A 23,464-nucleotide genomic window follows, 5' to 3' on the forward strand; every position below is an offset into this window, starting at 1 on the left:
AAATATCCAAGTAAGATGGATGTATCAAACATTTGAGTTTACACGACCATAACCCCCAATGTGAATCAAGTAGTTGGGTTTACTGAATCAAAACAGACAATGTCAGACACAACCCCTGCGTCTGTCTAAGGGGGGGGGGGGGATTTCTTGCCTTGTGTACATGTGAACTAGTTAGGTGTTTGCCTATGTGTGTCAGTGTGTATCGGCAAAATAGACTTCCAATCAAAGGGCATTTTAAAAATGAGAAAATGGGGGAGATGCCAATAGTGCTGGAGATAGCAATTTATTTCATTATTCAGAGGAGAGACACTGTGGTTAATTTTTGAAACATGTCTCTCTCCTCTTAATGACTGTGTGTGTTCGTAGTGTCGTTCAGACCCACCCTGGCCAGTGCTGTCTCTCTCTCCTCTATAACGACTGTGTGTGTGTGCGTAGTGTCGTTCAGACCCACCCTGGCCAGTGCTGTCTCTCTCTCCTCTATAACGACTGTGTGTGTGTGCGTAGTGTCGTTCAGACTCACCCTGGCCAGTGCCGTCTCTCTCTCCTCTATAATGACTGTGTGTGTGTGCAGTGTCGTTCAGACCCACCCTGGCCAGTGCTGTCTCTCTCTCCTCTATAACGACTGTGTGTGTGTGCGTAGTGTCGTTCAGACTCAGACTCCTCTATAACCTGGCCAGACCCACCCTGGCCAGTGCTGTCTCTCTCTCCTCTATAATGACTGTGTGTGTGTGCATAGTGTCGTTCAGACCCACCCTGGCCAGTGCTGTCTCTCTCTCCTCTATAACGACTGTGTGTGTGTGTGTGTGTGCGTAGTGTTGTTCAGACCCACCCTGGCCAGTGCCGTCTCTCTCTCCTCTATAACGACTGTGTGTGTGTGTGTGGTGTCGTTCAGACCCACCCTGGCCAGTGCCGTCTCTCTCTCCTCTATAACGACTGTGTGTGTGTGTGGTGTCGTTCAGACCCACCCTGGCCAGTGCTGTCTCTCTCTCCTCTATAACAGCATTCATCTCCTCTGCTGTAATCTTCCTCCTTCTCTCCCGGACCTTCTGCAGCCGGTCCACGATCACCCCCCCGCTCCGCTCAATCCCCAGCGCTGAATCTGCACTGTTCACCCTGTTCAGCAGTTCCTCAAGGTCCTAACACACACGACGAGCAGGTGCAACACACACACACACACACACACACACACACACACACACACACACACACACACACACACACACACACACACACACACACACACACACACACACACACACACACACACACACACACACACACACACACACACACACACACACACACACACACACACACACATCATTCCTAATTCAACAGCAGCAACTGACCAAAATAAAAAAACATACAAAACAACAAAAATGTAATGAATATGCAGATGCTACAGGTGCACAAATATCAGTTCTCAGACATGGTGTATAGGTGTGTGCACATGTAGGGTATATCTGAATTCATGTTAAAAATGTCAAGCCTTCATAAAAGCCAATAATAACAATATATTTATAGTCATATGTTTTATTTAAGGAGATGTTAACAAAATATAATAACAATATCATAGTGTTGAAATGTGCTTAGCTGTCCTTGGTTTCCCCAATACCTTTTTATTGAGGACATTCTGGTGAGAGAAAAAAAGTGAGCCCACATGAGCTCCTAAGGGGAGGGCTTACCGCGTCGCTTTCCTCAGGGTTAATATTCTCCAGGCTGAGCATAGGGGGAAGAGAGAGAGACAGAGAGAGACAGAGAGAGAGAGGACAGAATGAGAGGGGGGAGAGAGAGAGAGAAGAGAAGAGTTGTCTTTCCTTAGTGCGGCGAAATGAGATCACTTCCCAAATCTTCCTCACATCCAATAATTGCGTTCTGTTCCGGAGGTTTTCAGAGTCGATGATCAGAACAAAAGACACCCCCCAACATATGAAAAGTGCCAGCAGACCCCAGCCATTATTCATCCAGTAATGCCCTGTATATTCATGTTTACTGCTAATAATGACTACTGGGATCAATTGTTCATATGTGCTGAGATGAGGTGTTGAATCATTTGTCGGTGTGCAGTATTGAGCAGAGGAAGGACCACAGAGAAACGACTACTGTAATTACAGAGGTGTGCCAGGAGATTTATGTACCAACTCAAAGCACTCAGTACATTGTTCTTGCTAACAATCAAAAAGAAGAATAACTCCAGCACACTGGTCGTGGTAATCTTCATGCTTCTAACAAGTTTAAGGGATCTTATTTAACCACATTTTTTGGTCTCAATCTACCTTCATCAGAGTGTTTTTCTAGATAACAACCAGACATAAACCAGTTTACCAAGGGGACACAACGATAAAATGATATTGCTTGTTAAAATGATTTTGTTTTTTAAAATAAATTGAGACTGAAGCGATTTTACAACAAAATTGTATTAATCAAAACAACACTCATATAGCATATCAATAACACCAGCTTTCCTCTGGCTTCAATCAGGACGGGACATGGCTCTTTACAGCCCAGTTTAAACGTTTACCTGTCGAGGCACCTCTCCCTGTATGCATCCCAGGCACCCTATTCCCTTTATAGTACACTGCAATTGAAAAGGGCCTCAGCTTTTTTACTGAAACAGTGGCGGGGAGGACGCATGCTGGGACCAGAATGCTGATTGCACCTTTAAAAAGTGCCCATATGATTTCCCCCAGGAGGCCAGTCAGTCGATCCTCTCCTCTCATGGGAAAAAAAACAAAAATTCTTCAGCTCATTTACAAAGGCATTACACGGATCACCTCCCATTATAAAGGTACATACTCAATCATACTGGGCCTGCCACTGACCTGCCTGGGAGAATAAAGGTTTAGAACATGCTTTTCCATATTCCAGCTAAGATAATGGGATTGTGCTTGGCTATCAATTACCTTTTCTTTCTAAGAGGAAGGCTGGGAGATGCCGTTGAAGAGATGAAATGCGCTGTTCATCTCATTAGATTGCCAGGCTATTTGGCATAATACTAGGCTGAAAGTGCTTCACGCCAACCAATAAGTCCAGCCAATTTAAATCATTTGAATCATTCCAATAAAAGGCAATATCAAATAAATGTGATTTGCGATAAAAAAAATGTGTTTGACAAATGTTTAAACAATGCATTGGATATATAAAACAACAACAATGGGATTTATGCAAGTGGATCTCACACCAACCAGCACACCAACACAGGCTTATTTAAATATAGATTTGCTTCCGACAGAAAGTTATATATTCCCTTAAGTAGAAATGTAATTACTTCTAAAATGCACCAGCTAATATTGCCTGCCCGCCTCCATTCGTTCCTAGTGGACAATGCAGCTTTAATTTGAACGGTCCTGGACCTTAAGAACATACCCCACCCCAGTCGAACAACCACCTAAACTAAACAAAAAGATCACATTAATTAGCCCTCTCAGACAGGCTGGTAAAGATCTGCTGGTCTGAAGGACTTGATTGATTTCCTATACAGTGCAACTCTTGACTGACAACCTCGCACGGAGGGCGAGGGGACTCTTATGAAATGTCACACCCCTCCGATATATTCCCAAACCAGTCGATATTGCATTTTTCTACACCCGCCCACTTGTTTTGCACCGCCATACCATTCACCTTGTCGACTAGCCTGAAGAACAAAGCGGAGTTCGCCGAAGCAATGGCAAGTAAACAGTCTGACCCATTATAGCTGTCAGTAAACCCTCCGTCCCCACTTCCATAGAAGAGGAAAATGGGGAAGTGAGGAAATAACAAAGAGTTTAGCAGAGAGAGAGAACAAATGTAATGCTTTTCACTATTATCTCATAGACTGCTTTCTCCTATTTATTTCCCAAGTTGTCTCTGTACTGCTGGTGTTGTGAAGGACAGTGAGAGCAGAGGGAGGGAGATAGGTGTCTTACTGTAATTGATCAGAGTGATCCTGTGTGGTAGGGCTGGGGGTCAACAACACCACTTCCATTTATCCATTTCAGAAAATCAATTGAAATTCAAATGTTCCTTGAAATGTAAGTTACACTCTGAATTGACTGAATTCAAATGGATTGTGACAGAGAAGAGGCGGGAGCGGTGAGTTAGTTAAGCAGAATGGGTCAATATGCCAGGGATGAGAAAATTAGGAAATTTGAATTTCTGTTTATTTCCTGAATTGTCACGGAATTGAATCCTGAATTGCTCCGTGATGTGTTGTAGTTTACTATGTTGTGGTGTGTTGTGGTTTACTATGTTGTGATGTGTTGTGGTTTACTATGTTGTGATGTGTTGTGGTTTACTATGTTGTGATGTGTTGTAGTTTACTATGTTGTGGTGTGTTGTGGTTTACTATGTTGTGGTGTGTTGTGGTTTACTATGTTGTGATGTGTTGTGGTTTACTATGTTGTGATGTGTTGTGGTTTACTATGTTGTGATGTGTTGTGGTTTACTATGTTGTGATGTGTTGTGGTTTACTATGTTGTGGTTTACTATGTTGTGATGTGTTGTGGTTTACTATGTTGTGATGTGTTGTGGTTTACTGTGTTGTGATGTGTTGTGGTTTACTGTGTTGTGATGTGTTGTGGTTTACTATGTTGTGGTTTACTGTGTTGTGATGTGTTGTGGTTTACTATGTTGTGATGTGTTGTGGTTTACTATGTTGTGGTTTACTATGTTGTGATGTGTTGTGGTTTACTATGTTGTGGTGTGTTGTGGTTTACTATGTTGTGGTTTACTATGTTGTGGTATGTTGTGGTTGACTATGTTGTGATGTGTTGTAGTTTACTATGTTGTGATATGTTGTGGTTTACTATGTTGTGGTGTGGTTTACTATGTTGTGGTGTGTTGTGGTTTACTATGTTGTGATGTGTTGTGGTTTACTATGTTGTGATGTGTTGTGGTTTACTATGTTGTGGTGTGTTGTGGTTTACTATGTTGTGGTATGTTGTGGTTTACTATGTTGTGGTATGTTGTGGTTTACTATGTTGTGATGTGTTGTGGTTTACTATGTTGTGATGTGTTGTGGTTTACTATGTTGTGGTTTACTATGTTGTGATGTGTTGTGGTTTACTATGTTGTGGTTTACTATGTTGTGGTGTGTTGTGGTTTACTATGTTGTGATGTGTTGTGGTTTACTATGTTGTGATGTGTTGTGGTTTACTATGTTGTGATGTGTTGTGGTTTACTATGTTTGATGTGTTGTGTTTCTTGTGGTTTACTATGTTGTGATGTGTTGTGGTTTACTATGTTGTGATATGTTGTGGTTTACTATGTTGTGATGTGTTGTGGTTTACTATGTTGTGATATGTTGTGGTTTACTATGTTGTGATGTGTTGTGGTTTACTGTGTTGTGGTTTACTATGTTGTGATGTGTTGTGGTTTACTATGTTGTGATATGTTGTGGTTTACTATGTTGTGATGTGTTGTGGTTTACTATGTTGTGATATGTTGTGGTTTACTATGTTGTGGTGTGTTGTGGTTTACTATGTTGTGGTGTGTTGTGGTTTACTATGTTGTGGTGTGTTGTGGTTTACTATGTTGTGGTGTGTTGTGGTTTACTATGTTGTGGTGTGTTGTGGTTTACTATGTTGTGATGTGTTGTGGTTTACTATGTTGTGATATGTTGTGGTTTACTATGTTGTGGTGTGTTGTGGTTTACTATGTTGTGATGTGTTGTGGTTTACTATGTTGTGGTGTGTTGTGGTTTACTATGTTGTGGTGTGTTGTGGTTTACTATGTTGTGGTGTGTTGTGGTTTACTATGTTGTGATGTGTTGTGGTTTACTATGTTGTGATGTGTTGTGGTTTACTATGTTGTGATATGTTGTGGTTTACTATGTTGTGGTGTCTTGTGGTTTACTATGTTGTGGTGTCTTGTGGTTTACTATGTTGTGATGTGTTGTGGTTTACTATGTTGTGATGTGTTGTGGTTTACTATGTTGTGATGTGTTGTGGTTTACTATGTTGTGATGTGTTGTGGTTTACTGTGTTGTGGTTTACTATGTTGTGATGTGTTGTGGTTTACTATGTTGTGATGTGTTGTGGTTTACTATGTTGTGGTATGTTGTGGTTTACTATGTTGTGGTGTGTTGTGGTTTACCATGTTGTGGTGTGTTGTGGTTTACTATGTTGTGGTGTGGTTTACTGTGTTGTGGTTTACCATGTTGTGGTTTACTGTGTTGTGGTTTACCATGTTATGGTGCTTTAGTACATACTCAGCCACTGCCTGCTGCAGTCGCTTGGCCCTGAGCAGGGCCTCATCCCTCTCTTCATTTGCCAGACGCAACCGGGCCATCACTGCCTGGTCCCTATCCCTCTGAGCCTGGTATATCTCCTCCACTAGGGCTGAAGGAGAGAGACAAAGAGAGAGACAGAGAGAAAGCAAGCGAGAGAGAGAGAGTAGTAATGGAAATAGAAAAAAGAGAAATAGTAAAAGAGAGAGAGGGAAAGAGAAAGAGAGATAGATATAAAGAGAGAGGAAGCATTGTTCTTAGTTTCTGACCATCAGTTACTGCTCAATAACAACGATAAGCTCCCTGTGGAAGAAAGTTATTGCCACTGAAACACTGTGGCACAGGTATTAACTCCAGTCAAACTCATTTTGTGGGGAAGTGAACTGCTGAGGTGATCTCCACAGAGGCTGGACATATAGTTGCCCCAAGCAATAAAGGCACAGTGTCTGCGCCTCAGAGTCAGGCAGTTGGTCGACATTGTCACAACATCAGCAAGCACTCATCATCTCACAATGGTTAAGAGATTGGCCAGTCCTTAACCCTAACTCAAGACGTTTGATTTGATAAACAAGGTTGAACAAACACTTTCAAGCCAAAAACATTGTGTTCTTCTAATGTCTGAAAACTAGACCGGTTTTAGTGAGAGTGAGCTGTGAAATGACTTGTCTAATGTGTTGCCAAATTGAGTTTGAGTTATGAAGAGCACATACTGAGTTAGACAAAAAGAAAAATAGTCCATCCATGAGTTCTTTTATGTAATACTTTCTGTCCCACTCATGGAGGGAAAACTTTTCTTATTGATACAGACTCTGTAGCCTGGCAGGGAGAGATTTCCCTTCAGCTTACACCTGACCCGGGTCCCGAAATTACTGCGCTGTATGCCGGCTGCCTTAAAACCAGCAGATTTTGGGATTACCACTGTCTTCAGATCCCTTTGTTAATCCCACTACGAAAGAGCCCCTGAGATCCATCAATAGCTAATTCTTCTCCCGTCTCAGAGATGTGGCTTAATGATAAACAGTGAGCCTCGCTGTAAGCCATTACAAAGTTCAGTAAGAAAATCAATATAGCATTTTAGCTGGAATTTGCTCATTAAACATCGCCTCCCTGAGCCATGCAAATCATATTAATATGAGGACGGCAAATAGGTTACACGACACACACTTTAAATTTATTAAAGGCACAATTGGAGCTGCTAATTGTGCAGCTCGATGTTCCGTATTTTGTTTAATTATTAGGTGGGTTGAGAGGGCTCTCACCTAAGAAGAAAAGCAATAGTAAAGAAAAGAAGTTATTTGCTCAGCTAAATTCTAATATTTGTTCAGTGAAGGTTGGGAACGGTTAAATTACATTAACAAATACGATTAGTAAGTTACAATTCGTTTTGATACTCAAGTTGCATGTAAAACAAATGTATCATTATTTTCCACACTTGACATCTCCGTTTTACTTCTACAAAAGTTCATTAGGGATAAAATGTCTGAGGAGAACGAATTCGTAACTTCATCTTGTAGACATTGCTTGCCTTTAGGCCATCTTGGAAATCCTATGGGCCATCACTTTACATTACAGCGCAGAAAAAATTATAACTGGTCAGATAATAGGCTTTATTTGAGATCTTATTATCCTCAATGTACTCTATTGTACTGTCTGTACTGTACTGTATGACCCTTCCTACGGCCAGCCTTCCCATAGGCCCAGGGTTTGTCCTCTCTCCCCTAGCCTCTCCCCCTCTATAATGTACCTCCAGCTCTCCCTAAAGGCCCAGGGTTTGTCCTCTCTCCCCTAGCCTCTCCCCTCTCTATAATGTACCTCCAGCTTTCCCACAGGGCCAGGGTTTGTCCTCTCTCCCCTAGCCTCTCCCCCTCTATAATGTACCTCCAGCTCTCCCTAAAGGCCCAGGGTTTGTCCTCTCTCCCCCTAAGCCTCTCCCCCAGGGTTTGTCTCCATACCGTACCTCCAGCTCTCCCACAGGCCCAGGGTTTGTCCTCTCTCCCCTAGACTCTCCCCCTCTATAACATACCTCCAGCTTTCTCAAAGGCCCAGGGTTTGTCCCCCCTCCATACCGTACCTCCAGCTTTCCCACAGGCCCAGGGTTTGTCCCCCCTCCATACCGTACCTCCAGCTTTCCCACAGGCCCAGGGTTTGTCCCCCCTCCATACCGTACCTCCAGCTTTCCCACAGGCCCAGGGTTTGTCCCCCCTAATTACCGTACCTCCAGCTTTCCCACAGGCCCAGGGCTTGTTCTCTCTCCTCTAGCCTCTCCCCTCTATAACGTACCTCCAGCTTTCCCACAGGGCCAGGGTTTGTCCTCTCTCCCCTAGACTCTCCCCCTCTTTAACATACCTCCAGCTTTCTCAAAGGCCCAGGGTTTGTCCCCCCTCCATACCGTACCTCCAGCTTTCCCACAGGCCCAGGGCTTGTCCCCCCTCCATAACATACCTCCAGCTTTCCCACAGGCCCAGGGTTTGTCCCCCTCCATAACATACCTCCAGCTTTCCCACAGGCCCAGGGTTTGTCCCCCTCCATAACATACCTCCAGCTTTCCCACAGGCCCAGGGTCTGTCCTCTCTCCTCTAGCCTCTCCCCCTCCATAACATACCTCCAGCTTTCCCACAGGCCCAGGGTCTGTCCTCTCTCCCCTAGCCTCTCCCCCTCCATAACATACCTCCAGCTTTCCCACAGGCCCAGGGTCTGTCCTCTCTCCCCTAGCCTCTCCCCCCTCCATAACATACCTCCAGCTTTCCCACATGCCCAGGGTCTGTCCTCTCTCCTCTAGCCTCTCCCTCCTCCATAACATACCTCCAGCTTTCCCACAGGCCCAGGGTCTGTCCTCTCTCCCCTAGCCTCTCCGCCCTCCATAACGTACCTCCAGCTTTCCCACATGCCCAGGGTCTGTCCTCTCTCCTCTAGCCTCTCCGCCCTCCATAACGTACCTCCACCTTTCCCACATGCCCAGGGTCTGTCCTCTCTCCCCTAGCCTCTCCGCCCTCCATAACGTACCTCCAGCTTTCCCACATGCCCAGGGTCTGTCCTCTCTCCCCTAGCCTCTCCGCCCTCCATAACGTACCTCCAGCTTTCCCACAGGCCCAGGGTCTGTCCTCTCTCCCCTAGCCTCTCCGCCCTCCATAACGTACCTCCAGCTTTCCCACAGGCCCAGGGTCTGTCCTCTCTCCCCTAGCCTCTCCGCCCTCCATAACGTACCTCCAGCTTTCCCACATGCCCAGGGTCTGTCCTCTCTCCTCTAGCCTCTCCCTCCTCCATAACATACCTCCAGCTTTCCCACAGGCCCAGGGTCTGTCCTCTCTCCCCTAGCCTCTCCCCCCTCCATAACGTACCTCCAGCCTTCTCACAGGCCCGGGCATCTAGTTGAGTCTGCATCAGCTCAGCGTCCACCAGCCTGCTCTCTAACTCCTTCTCCCTCACGGCCAACTTGTCCTGGAGCTGCCGGAGATCACAAAACCAGACAGACTTCAAAATTGTGACATTCATTGAATTGAGAAATTAATTGAAAATGGAATTAACCCCAACCAATGCTGAGCTGCAGAGCCTGTCGGTAATTGTCCAGACATAGTCGCGAACTTGCTTCACTCACAGACAGTAGCAAAAACCTCATGCAAAACACCAGATAGACACCTGACTCCATCCTGCAGTTTGACGACATACTAATTAACTGTTGTAGTTTCCCGGGTGGTGACAACCATCCATTTAACAAACATAATATTATATAGATACCATCACTCAGGCATTCTATAACAAGTTATACAATTGAGCCTCTACATCACATTATTTCAGACGCCAATAAAACATAAGCACTGCTATTGAACTCCTATAAATCTTGTCGGGGAGTGATATTTTACAAGACCTAGTGATAGATTTAACCTCCTGTCTTAAATATTTTGCTCCGAGTTGGTGTCCCCCCCCCCGCACTTTGAAAACATGCCTCAGTTGAGTCCTCAGAGTCGGCTCTCACGGCCCTGCCAGCAAAAACAGACTCTTGGGAACTGTTCCTGACTTTCTGTCAGGAGTCACAGCTACTTGCAAACCAGAGGCATCAATTATAGCCGTTTCAGAGGGCCTCTCTGTGGCTACACCCTCTCTAACAGGCGCTCAGTTGCAAGAAGGCAGCCTGTGCACAGAGGGACACTGGGCATGCTCCAGACCAAACACAGGACAGGACAGGATAACCAGCTAGTCATATGCTTTGGACATGGCGGATAAGAGAGAGGTGGACAAGAGAGGTGGACACTCGATAGTTGGCAGCTGTGACAGACACAACACAATCATCTATTTAAAGAGGAAGAGGACAAGTTACGAGTGAAAAAAAAGCTGGAACCACAAATGCCATTTATTTTAGCTAGGACCTGTATCTAGCAGGGCAAGATACATTTCAATTACATTTAACATTTCAACCTACCTTCTTATTGAGCTCTCTGAGTGAATCCAGCTCCTTCAGCAGGAAGGCAATATTCTTCTCTTTGTCAAGGACGAGGCTTTGCTTTTTGGAGTCAAAGGAACTACTGCTAACTTTAATGTTTCCTTGGTCTTCTTTTATACTGCATCATGGGAGAAAAATAATTTGATTAGAGAGAGAGCAACAATATTAAAACATGAGAGCGAACGGCAACACAAATGTCTCCAACGAAACAGACACGCAATTATCAAATACGCAAGGGATGCACTCTGCACTATTTCAGGCATATTACAGTGTCTTTATTTACTCTGTTATATTAGGCAAATCATACAGTTGACCTTTAAGGTAATATTAAGTTATTACGGCAGTGTATTGCCATTTAGATTACTTCCCTATTGTAGCCAGTATGATTCCACGCAACAATGCCTCATATTATTGTCTATTTATCTATCTAACTACCTACAGTGGGGAGAATGAGTATTTGATACACTGCCAATTTTGCAGGCTTTCCTACTTACAAAGCATGTAGAGGTCTGTATTTTTTAAAATCATAGGTACACTTCAACTGTGAGAGACGGAATCTAAAACAAAAATCCAGAAAATCACATTGTATGATTTTTAAGTAATTAATTAGCATTTCATTGCATAACATAAGTATTTGATACATCAGAAAAGCAGAACTTAATATTTGGTACAGAAACCTTTGTTTCAGGATTTTAATCCACGACGGCGTAGTGTATTACTAATGGTTTTCTTTAAGACTGTGGTCCCAGCTCTCTTCAGGTCATTGACCAGGTCCTGCCGTGTAGTTCTGGGCTGATCCCTCACCTTCCTCATGATCATTGATGCCCCACGAGGTGAGATCTTGCATGGAGCCCCAGACCGAGGGCGATTGACCGTCATCTTGAACTTCTTCCATTTTCTAATAATTGCGCCAACAGTTGTTGCCTTCTCACCAAGCTGCTTGCCTATTGTCCTGTAGCCCATCCCAGCCTTGTGCAGGTCTACAATTTTATCCCTGATGTCCTTACACCCTCTCTGGTCTTGGCCATTATGGAGAGGTTGGAGTCTGTTTGTTTGAGTGTGTGGACAGGTGTCTTTTACACAGGTAACGAGTTCAAACAGGTGCAGTAAATACAGGTAATGAGTGGAGAACAGGAGGGCTTCTTAAAGAAAAACTAACAGGTCTGTGAGAGCCGGAATTCTTACTGGTTGGTAGGTGATCAAATACTTATGTCATGCAATAAAATGCAAAGGAATTACTTAAAAATCATACAATGTGATTTTCTGGATTTTTGTTTTAGATTCCGTCTCTCACAGTTGAAGTGGACCTATGATAAAAATTACAGACCTCTACATGCTTTGTAAGTAGGAAAACCTGCAAAATCGGCAGTGTATCAAATACTTGTTCTCCCCACTGGATCTATCTATCTATCTAGACCTTCATATCAGATGCCAAATCATGTGACCTTTGATTGAATATCTTTACAAGAGGACAAAGACACAGTAGCACATCTTTATGTTGTAGAAACACAGGTTTAGGTCACTCAGAAACAGCTCTTGTTACAAGACAGACCACACACAAGGAAACAAAATGACTGGAGTGACGCTTTTTTACATCATCTTCATGCGCCAATATTGCCAAGTGTTATAGTGGGTACAGATACTCCTTCACAGGTACATGTACAGTGCCTTGGGAAAATATTCAGACCCTTTTGACTTTTCCCATATTTTGCTACATTTACAGCCCTTTTCAAACATTTATTAAATAAAACATTCTCCTCAGCAATCTACACACAATACCTCATAATGACAAAGCAAAAACAGGTTTGTATTAAAAAAACAAACAAACAGAAATACCTTATTTACATAAGTACTTAAGACTGTTTGTTATGAGACTCGAAATTAAGCTCGGGTGCATCATGTTTCCATTGATCATAATTCACCTGTGGTAAATTCAATTGATTGGACATTATTTGGAAAGGCACACACCTGTCTATAGAATGTCTCACAGTTGACAGTGCATGTCAGAGCAAAAACCAAGCCATGAGGTCAAAGGAATTGTCTGTAGAGCTCGGAGAGGATTGTGTATAGGCACAGATCTGGGGAAGGGTACCAAAACATTCCTGCAGCATTGAATGTCCCCAAGAACACAGTGGCCTCCATCATTCCTGAAAATAGCTGTGCAGCGACACTCCCCATCCAACCTGACAGAGCTTGAGAGGATCTGCAGAGAAGAATGGAAGAAACTCCCCAAAATACAGGTGTGCCAAACTTGTAGGGTCATACCCAAGAAGCGTGGAGCCTGTAATCACTGTCAATGGTGCTTCAACAAAGTACTGAGTAAAGAATCTGAAAACTTATGTAAATGTGGTGTTTATTTTTTATAAATGAGAAAAAATGTATAAAAAAAACCGTTTTTGCTTTGTCATTATGGGTAGACTGATGAGTGGAAAAAATTATTGAATCAATTTTAGAATAAGGCTGTAAAGTAACAAAATATGGAAAAAGTCAAGGGGTCTGAATACTTTACGAATGCACAGTATGTGTTTCTCATGAAAGTGTTTCTGGGAGCCGTGCACGTAACTTGTTTTTTTGCGAAAATCACCTATTGACCAAAATACGATTTACGTATTCCTGACTCCAATTACGATTGGGCTCTAAGAGAGCTCACCTTGATTGGAGAGCTTGGCTGGAGTCTGGAGGGACGAGGTGTCTTCTGTAGACTGGAGGACTGCCGTTCGACCCCTGGATGTGACCCTCTGACCTGTAGCCGTCCTGGGTGAATGGGCTCCGGCTGGAGGTCCTCTCCTCCTCCATCCTCCTGCCTGTGTCTGGAGCCCTGTGGTGGGCCTGAAGTGATGGAGATCTCCTGTGGTGGGCCTGGGGTGAGGGAGATCTCCTGTGGTGTGCCTGAGGTGATGGAGATCTGGATGTCCGACTCTCTTCCTCTATGGGTCTAAAATACTGGGGGACTAAAGTTACCGAGATGACAGAATGAATTAAGGTTAATAGGGTACAAATGCTAAAAAAAAAACGGCAACATCTGGTAAATGTTTTGTTCCATATCCTTCGGAAGTTGTGGGAAAATGGTTACACATCAATCACTGTGCAAAATACAGTAAAATGCTTAAATGAACATGTGGTAAGAAAATAAACGGACATTAGTGGCGTGTGAATAGAAATAAAACATCTAAGAGCATCTTCAACACCGACCATGACAATATTGTTCCACTTAAAGACCCAGTGAATTATGAGCTGGTGGAATGGGCTATTTTCAGTCATTTTGGGGAGGGATGGAGGGGCTTCTTGAGGAAACAAGGGAATACAAAGAGGCTTGGTGACTGGTGCTGGCAGGGAACTACATGGTGCTCTGTAAATGTTTCTGTTGAGAGCTGAGCCAGAGAGAAAGAGAGAAGAGAAGAGACGAGAGGGAGAGAAAGGGCGGCAGCTAGCCTAGCAGTTAGAGCATTCCCTATCCCCGAGCTGACTATGTGACAAATCTGCCGAGGTGCCCTTGAGCAAGGAACTTAACCTTAATTAGTCAAATTCTAATGCTCAATCCTGATAGAAAATAAGCCGTATTCAAAAAGGTCAAGTTATGATTGTTATGAACATAGAAAAGAAAAATACATGTTTAGAACTGATAATTCATCTGACATGGTGGAAGAGCGAATGCAATTCATTGATTATTGAATGTGATGATGGACACAGCTTTGTAGAACCATTACATACACAGCCTCTGCTCAACAAACTCCAACTTGAGATTGAATCGTTGGGGGCCTGCAGTTCGCAAATGACATTGCGCTGCTTTTCACCCCTCACTGCAGTCAAGCAATGCATTCCGCCAAGAGTCGTTCACAATCTAATCCGGTTGCGGCCTCAGCTAGGCCTCGTTTCAAATGTTTCAACACATAATCTTATTGGTATGCTTGGAAATCAACAAAGGTACCTTGTTTAAAGCACACGTTTACAAGTCTCAGTCACAAAGGACAGCTCAAATAAGCCACCTATGGTGAACAACTTGTCAGAGGCTTTGTAGAATCATGACTCTTTCGAGTTTTGAGTTCATCGTTCACCGGTAGGGGGACCCGAGTAATGGGCATGACTGAATCAAATGAACGAAATAAGTCGAAAGAGTCGTGTTCTTTTGACTGAAAGAGTAGAAAAGATCAGAGATAGTAAGAGCCGAACTTCCCAGCAGTACTTTAAAGTATGATTGCCTTCCAAGCTCCAACTTGACCTCCTCGTTCAAGCGTCACATGAAAAATGACTCCTCTTTATGATTACGAAATATATTTTAAGGAATAAAACATCAATGCAATTCACAAATGGTAGAATTCAAACATGAGCTGGTTTAAAGAGCATCAAACATTGCATCAAGCGTTTTGCTTTTTTAAAGCAGCAGTCTGTTGTGTTAATAAATGCGTTGTGATGGAGAAGCCCATGAGCAGCATTGCCCCACTATGTCCAAAAGAAGCTCCAGCTTAGCGGTGACAATTATTTTGCAAAAGGTCAGGTTTTGAAGTGGAGATCAGGGAGGTCTGCTGCCTCCTCGTATCGTTGTTGCCAGGGTCTTCCTCTCTGGATTGTTGCAGACAATTATTAGTATTCTCTTTAAGACTCACCAATGCAAACAGTACATTCAAACATGAATAACACCAAACGCACTTATATAGCCCCCTTTGTCACACTGAAAATATGGGACACATTGTTCCCTAAACCTGGGTTACCATTAAAAAAAACATACATTCTGGTCGTGACGGGTCCCCACAAAGACAACTGACTCCACAAAGTATGGCATTTCCCAATGGTGAGAGCTGGTGTTGTTTAATCTGACAGTGGATGGGCTGTTGGCTGTTTCCTACGGGGAAAAACTGAGGGAGATTCTCCTTTCAAGGATGAGAAAAATCTACTCAAAGACTGGCGCTGCAAGGATAGATGTGACGTTTTACGTGGTAAATAGTGTAAAAGTCAAGAAGACACATTGAATTGCATTTATTTTGTGTAACAAAATGTACAATGTGGACCCAGAGGATATTCATGAAAACGCTCGTTTCCAAATTGGTCCTCGATGGTAAAAACAATAGCACATATAAATGATTAAAAGACAAGAGAAAATGACAAACAACCATAAATACATTGAATTACATTGACATCCTAAAAAGTGGCCCTATTCACAGCACTTCTCCCTAACCTTAAAAATCAACCATATTCATTTCACATTAAAACAATCTATTCATTACACATCATACTGATCCTTCAAATGAATACACCTGACTGGCAGTAGGGGGCACAAGGGACAGTGGAACGGTTTCTCTTACTTAGACAACCGTGTCCAAATTAAAACCATTTCTACTTTTTCTTTGCTTGATCTCCAGGGGGAAGCTACTCCATAGACAAATCCCTGTATAGAAAAACGTGCTCCTCGCAGTACTGTTTACTCTTGGGATTTTACAAGACCTAACACTAGCTCTGGTATTGTAACTGTGTTGGTTATAGAACATAACAATGTGGTTTTTCATATAACCTGGGGCACAATCATTTAAGATGTCAAACATATGATTAAGTTTAAGTTGGTCCACTCTGGACTCCAAAGGCAACACGCCCACCTCCCGGAACTCCTGTACCCCTATGTGGGTCCTAGGGGAGACATTCAGCATATACCTGATAACATTATTTTGCATGACCTGCATCAGCTTTTCTGATAGCCCGCTATACCAAGCAGAGCAGGCATAATCAAAATGACACTGAATCAAGGTTGAGACAAGCAGTGTCTTAACTTTGATGTTAAAATACAGTGGTGGAAAAAGTACCCAATTGTCATACTTGAGTAAAAGTAAAGATACCTTAATAGAAAATGACTCAAGTAAAAGTTGCCCAGTACAATATTACTTGAGTAAAAGTCCAAAAGTGTTTGGTTTTAAATATTCTTATGTATTAAAAGTAAATGTAATTGCTAAACAATACTTAAATATCAAAAGTAAAAGTATAAATCATTTCAAATTCCTTATATTAAGCAAATCATATGGTACCATTTTCTTTTTAATGGATAGCCAGGGGCATACTCCAACACTCAGACATAATTTACAAACGAAGCATTTGTGTTTAGTTAGTCCGCCAGATCAGAGGCAATAGGGATGACCAGGGATGTTGATAAGTGTGTGAATTAGACCATTTTCCTGTCTTGCTAAGCATTTAAAATGTAACGACTACTTTTGGGTGTCAAGGAAAATGTATCGAGTGAAAAGTAAAAGATGTCAAAAATACAAATATTAAAGTACAAACTAATTAAGTAGTACTTTCAAGTATTTTTTACTTAAGAACTTTACACAACTTAAAATATCTAGTGTAGATATAGATATAAACATCTCTATTTGTTCGCCATTTTAGAAAGAATTTTAGCAGCAATCAGGTTTCCAGAAAGGGATTGATCTAGGGACACACAAAGATAAGTTACACTTTTTTAGATTCAATCTCCTTGCCTGCACAGTTTTCCTTTATCTTGTCAGCCCTAAAGCAATCTATGATTCAGTTTTTCTCCCAAATGTAGCGACAATTTGTTGTCAGTTAACCAATCTCTAACAAAATGCAATTCCTTACTCAGGGTCTCCTCTATGTAAACTGTATCATCAGCATAAAGCAGGAGTTTGCACTTTACTGTATCTGGCATATCATTAACGTATATAAGAAACAAGAGAGGCCCTAAAATTGATCCCTGTGGTACTCCAGAGGATATTTCTTTGGCCTCTGACAGAACATCACTAACATTGCATACTTGTGTTCTGTTGGTCAGATAAGACCCAAACCAATTCACTGTTACATCATTTAGATCCATGCATTTCAGTTTCATCAGGGGAATATCATGGTCCACAGTGTCAAAAGCTTTCTGCAACCTGTATATTTCCACATCTCACTTTCCTGCTTGATGTGGTCAAAAAGGTGGATAAGGCAAGTATCCATGGAATGAGCAGTTCTAAAGCCAGATTGGAGTTCATAAAGAAGTTTGTGCTCGAGAAGGTATCCTTCAAGTTGATTAAAAACTCATCTCTCAACAACTTTGGATAAGGTGCTGAGCATCGACCGACACAGGCCTGTAGTTTCCAATATAGGGTCACAATATGCGTTATCATTTTAGCAGTGACACAAGCACCATCCTTTATGAATCTTGCAGGAAGGCTCTCCTTTATGAATCTTGCAGAAAGGTTATCCAGCCCAGTTGCTTTGTTTGTGCTCAATAAGCATAGTAGTCCTCTGTTACCATGCACAGCTCCAACAAATCATTTGTGATACCTTTGCTATGGTAAAAGTTGTTAAATGAAAGACTGGCCATAGTGTCCAGAACAACTTCTTAAATCAGAGATGAGGCTATAGTGGTAAACAATGTGTTAAAATGATTTGCAACCTTTTCCTGGTCATGGAAAACATCATCAATATCCAGGCCAATACTACAAGATTTGACCTTATGTCCTTTAACATGTTCCACAGTTTACGAGGCTGGTGTAAGTTCTCATTAACAGTGTCTATGTACTTTAATAATGCCACTTTAATAATGTTTACATATCTTGCATTACTCATCTGATATGTTTATACTGTATTCTATACTATCTATTGCATCTTAGCCTATGCCGCTCTGACATTGCTCATCCATATATTTATATATTCTTATTCCATTACTTTACTTAGATTTGTGTGTATTAGGTATTTGTTGTGGAATTGTTAGGTATTACTTATATATTGCATCTGTTAACCATGTGTATATGACCAATATCATTTGATTTGTAATGTTGGGATTTGTCCTTATCCATTTTGCTGGTTTCTACAGTTAATATAACCATAATAATCGTGTTGTAGATTTGTCCTTCTGAATTTGGCCAGGCAGCGATCCCGTTCCCTTATGAGGTCTAATATCTCAGAAGTGATCCATTTCCATGACCGCTGTTTGATTGGAATTTGTTTCACCGGAGCCAGAGAGTCGAGTGCAGACAGAAAAAGATCTTTAAAAAGATACCAAGTTTGATCAACATCATCACAGTTTAGTACATGAGACCAATCCAAAATTCCCAAGAACTTCTACAAAACGTTCCTTTCATAGACCGTACCTTCATGTAGTTATTACCTGGCTCAAGTAGGATTTTTGATTTCTTACGGGTACAGTAGTTTACCATATGATCACTAAAACCAATATTTAAGATACCCGACTGACAGACTTTCTCTTGATCTGATACAATAATCAAATCCAAAGTTGATTTACTGTCAATTCACACCTGGGTTTGGCTCAACAATCAGTTGTTTTAGTCCAAATAAATGATCAAAGTTGTACAGGTCATTTAACTTTTCTTGGGTGATAAGTGCACATTGGTATTAAAATCACCAAGCAGAATACATTCCCTATCAGCAAATACATTGTGATCACAGCAATTCGATTCAAGTAAATCATATAAATGATTATGCTTAGGAGGCCGATAGCACACACCAACAAGTATGGGAGGACATTTAGGAAGAAGTAGATGTACCCATGATGAGTAGGGCCAACAGCCTTTGCTTGCAAAAACGTCTCCTTTTGGAGTTCCTTTCCGGCTCGCTCCTGATACAACAGGAAACACCACTCTGCTTGCCATCTTTTAATAATCGTACAGGCCATGTCATTAATAGCTGTTTGGCTAGCAAGACTAAGTGTTTTAGCTACAGCCCAAATGTATATTTGAGCAGAGGAGCTGAATACATTTACATATCAGGAGTGTTTGGTGAAGGGTGGGTAAATACCAATGACGTATATAAACCCTGGAATGCTGATGCTATGTATTGGCCAATGAGTGGCTTTGAAGCCATCAGTCGGCCATATTGGCACTCCCCAGAAGTATCAGTCCTCCATAGGAATGAATGGAATTCTACAGTCTTTCAATGAAATGTTTCAAGGACAAATTTACATTTATTTAACCATTGTTTACATTAGCACTTAAAAATGTTTAACTTTAAGGAATTTTTTGAAATATTAAAAAAAAATGTTATCTTTAGCTTACATAATATAATTTAAAGTATGCATTAAGGTGTATGTAATAAAATACATGTGGCATACCAAAAGTAGACATTAGTAAATGCATTTCTACAGCTTCCAAAATATTTTATTTACAACGGTGGGGGAGTGCCAAGATGGAGGCGCGGTGGCTTCAAAACAGCACCCCCCTGTCAGTCATCTAGTGTACATATAAATCAATGGGTAAATACTCTGTTTATCGCTCATTGTCATTCCAACCAGTTTATCTAAATAGTGGCAGTGCCATATGACTTCGGACGGTCTAGGTAATGGTTATTAGATGGCAAAGTGACACCCTAGCTGGAAGTGATTTACACTTGTAAATAACTGTTTATGTATCGCATGGAACAGCATTGAAACTAAAGCAAGTGGGTAAACAGGCAGGAACACCCAGGCTCTGAAATCTGCAGTCATTTACACAGGTTTCCAAATACTGAAGTGAACAAAATATTCCTATAATGTGCAATTACAAACACAGATACAGTGGGGCAAAAAAATATTTAGTCAGCCACCAATTGTGCAAGTTCTCCCACTTAAAAAGATGAGAGGCCTGCCATTTTCATCATAGGTACACTTCAACTATGACAGACAAAATGAGAAAAAAAATCCAGAAAATCACACTGTAGGATTTTTTATGAATTTATTTGCAAATTATGGTGGAAAATAAGTATTTGGTCACCTACAAACAACCAAGATTTATGGCTCTCACAGACCTGTAACTTCTTCTTTAAGAGGCTCCTCTGTCCTCCACTCGTTACCTGTATTAATGGCACCTGTTTGAACTTGTTATCCGTATAAAAGACACCTGTCCACAACCTCAAACAGTCACACTCCAAACCTCACTATGGCCAAGACCAAAGAGCTGTCACAGGACACCAGAAACAAAATTGTAGACGTGCACCAGGCTGGGAAGACTGAATCTGCAATAGGTAAGCAGCTTGGTTTGAAGAAATCAACTGTGGGAGCAATTATTAGGAAATGGAAGACATACAAGACCACTGATAATCTCCCTCGATCAGTAACACACTACGCCGCTAGGGACTCAAATCCTGCAGTGACAGACGTGTCCCCCTGCTTAAGCCAGTACATGTCCAGGCCCGTCTGAAGTTTGCTAGAGAGCATTTGGATGATCCAGAAGAAGATTGGGAGAATGTCATATGGTCAGGTGAAACCAAAATATAACTTTTTGGTAAAAACTCAACTCGTCGTGTTTGGAGGACAAAGAATGCTGAGTTGCATCCAAAGAACACCATACCTACTGTGAAGCATGGGGGTGGAAACATCATGCTTTGGGGCTGTTTTTCTGCAAAGGGACCAGGATGACTGATCCGTGTAAAGGAAAGAATGGGGCCATGTATCGTGAGATTTTGAGTGAAAACCTCCTTCCATCAGCAAGGGCATTGAAGATGAAACGTGGCTGGGTCTTTCAGCATGACAATGATCCCAAACACACCGCCCGGGCAACGAAGGAGTGGCTTCGTAAGAAGCATTTCAAGGTCCCGGAGTGGCCTAGCCAGTCTCCAGATCTCAACCCCATAGAAAATCTTTGGAGGGAGTTGAAAGTCTGTGTTGCCCAGCACCAGCCCCAAAACATGACTGCTCTAGAGGAGATCTGCATGGAGGAATGTGCCAAAATACCAGCAACAGTGTGTGAAAGCCTTGTGAAGACTTACAGAAAACGTTTGACCTCTGTCATTGCCAACAAAGGGTAAATAACAAAGTATTGAGATAAACTTTTGTTATTGACCAAATACTTATTTTCCACCATAATTTGCAAATAAATTCATAAAAAATCCTACAATGTGATTTTCTGGATTTTTCCCCCTCATTTTGTCTGTCATAGTTGAAGTGTACCTATGATGAAAATTACAGGCCTCTCTCATCTTTTTAAGTGGGAGAACTTGCACAATTGGTGGCTGACTAAATACTTTTTTGTCCCACTGTACATACAGCCAGCGTAGCCCTCAAGCACTGAAGAAAGACATCCATTTCCAAAATGCTATATTTTGTGTCTTGAAAGATAGGATTTAAAATTTTAAAAAAGGTCAGATACCTTGTGGCCAGTCTTTGTCAGGTTCCTCTAGTACAAGTTGATTTGATGTTGTGCCCAAAATGGCTCCCAAGTCAGTACTTCTGAAATAAAGCAAAATAAAAACTTAAACTGATAGAACGAAAGGTGAAATTCTGAAGAAACTTAGATGAAGAATTCAAATGAAAAAATTTGAAATGTACTCAAATGAATTCAAAATGATTTTGAATCTACTGCTAATATCCATTAATATTGCAGTGCATGGATGGGTATGGTAGAATTTATAGCTGAGCATGGCCTGAGCTCAGATGTTCAAGTGGGCCACTGCTGTAGCTAACAGGGGCCGCGTCCCAAACGGCGCCCTACCTACATAGGGCTCCGGTCAAAAGTAGTGCACTATATAGGGAATAGGGTGCCCTTTGAGACGCAAGCAGGGACTTGACAGGTGAGTCGTGGGGTCAGGGAAAAGAGAGCTCATCACTGTCAACACTGTCACAGCAGCATGACCTTCCCAGTGCTAAGCCTGTAAGCTACGGCAAGCAAGTCTTAACCATCTTTAAACTGGAAAAAGTCTCATAGCATCCTTTTTACAGGATGTGGTAGCTATTTCTAATCTTTTTGTGGACATTTACAAACAGCATTGAGTCTGAAAGAGGGTGTTGTTGAGAGAAATAAAATGCTCTTTGAAGACAAGGGTGCAATGAAAATCATGTTAACACAATCGACAATGCGGGAACAAAGGTACCTAACACATTGACATAGTGTATAGTGTACACACTCCCCGTACAGTAGCTAATTGTATTCGTATCCAATTTAGTTTTCGCATTCAACTGAGGATGAACAAACTAGAAGACTACGAGCTTGTATTTTTAGCCTTTGTAGCCAACATTCGCTCAGGATTTAGAACACACAAGTCGACAAAGAAGAAGTCATTATTGCAGCGAGTCGTCACAGTAACACTGATAAACATCCCGTAATATTATAACAAACGTTTTTTTTTGTCACGTGGGTGAAAAGCCATACCCAAACAATGTCAGTACATACGAGCGGAGGAGAATAATACGAGGGCATCTTTACCCAAGTTGTGGCAGCGTGGTCTCTGAGCGTTGGTGCCTTACTGGGGAGGGCAGTCTTTGTTTCAGCTCCTCATTGACTTTAGGATTAGCTGAAAATAATATAGAAATGGATACGATTAATTTAAAATCATGAAAAATGCATTTCGTTGGAGGCACCGAAGCATACACTTTACAGTACATTAGCCTAGAGGAAAGGTTAGTATTAATTATAGCCTGTCAATATGATCTCAGGGGTACATCTGCTGCAGAGAGAGGATCTTTAATAACCTCCCTGAGTATAGCAAAACAAGACCGACATCTTTCATTTGCAGAGTGAAATGGTGCTTTATTTAAGTCATCTCATCATCTAGCCCCTATCTCGCCACTGCGTACCATTGCTCTAACTAACAGTTTATCAAGGCACTAATGTATGCCGGCAATTAACAAATCATAATCCTGTCACGCAGATATCATTTAATGATTTTAGTTATCAGGAAAGTAAACAGTCATTTAATACTGCTCAAGCCCCGTATCAGATCCTCCTTGCTCGTTAGGAAGCCCCACCAATTAAAGTTCAGCCTCTACTCAGGTGTAATTAAAGGATGGCTGTTAAATTGGTTCCGATAACTGCAAGTTAATTCATAAGCAAGCAACAAATACACTGACTGGAAGCAATTAAGGGAACCATTGACATTCACTGTTTGGGGGAGGGAGCAGGAAGGGA

At 41.9% G+C, this 23,464-nt stretch overlaps 1 protein-coding gene across 4 annotated transcripts in view; it reads right to left on the bottom strand.

Annotated features, from left to right (window-relative positions):
• The window catches only part of mipol1 (mirror-image polydactyly 1), an 84,975-nt gene that overhangs the window by 25,957 nt on the left and 35,554 nt on the right, over positions 1 to 23,464 (bottom strand). The window contains exons 3-10 of one of the 4 annotated variants that reach the window (XM_046308356.1): positions 22,763 to 22,850; positions 21,724 to 21,786; positions 13,294 to 13,596; positions 10,623 to 10,761; positions 9,544 to 9,649; positions 6,188 to 6,317; positions 1,686 to 1,719; positions 966 to 1,136 (exon numbers count right to left, since the gene is read on the bottom strand). In XM_046308356.1, the coding sequence (XP_046164312.1) occupies positions 966 to 1,136; positions 1,686 to 1,719; positions 6,188 to 6,317; positions 9,544 to 9,649; positions 10,623 to 10,761; positions 13,294 to 13,596; positions 21,724 to 21,786; positions 22,763 to 22,850 (1,034 nt within the window). Of the gene's footprint in view, positions 1 to 965; positions 1,137 to 1,685; positions 1,720 to 6,187; positions 6,318 to 9,543; positions 9,650 to 10,622; positions 10,762 to 13,293; positions 13,597 to 21,709; positions 21,790 to 22,762; positions 22,851 to 23,464 lie in introns of all 4 variants that reach the window. The other 3 variants (XM_046308354.1, XM_046308355.1, XM_046308353.1) reach the window with 3 other exon arrangements.

This window comes from Oncorhynchus gorbuscha, linkage group LG17, assembly GCF_021184085.1.
Source record: "Oncorhynchus gorbuscha isolate QuinsamMale2020 ecotype Even-year linkage group LG17, OgorEven_v1.0, whole genome shotgun sequence".
In the NCBI taxonomy this organism is placed as follows: domain Eukaryota; kingdom Metazoa; phylum Chordata; class Actinopteri; order Salmoniformes; family Salmonidae; genus Oncorhynchus; species Oncorhynchus gorbuscha.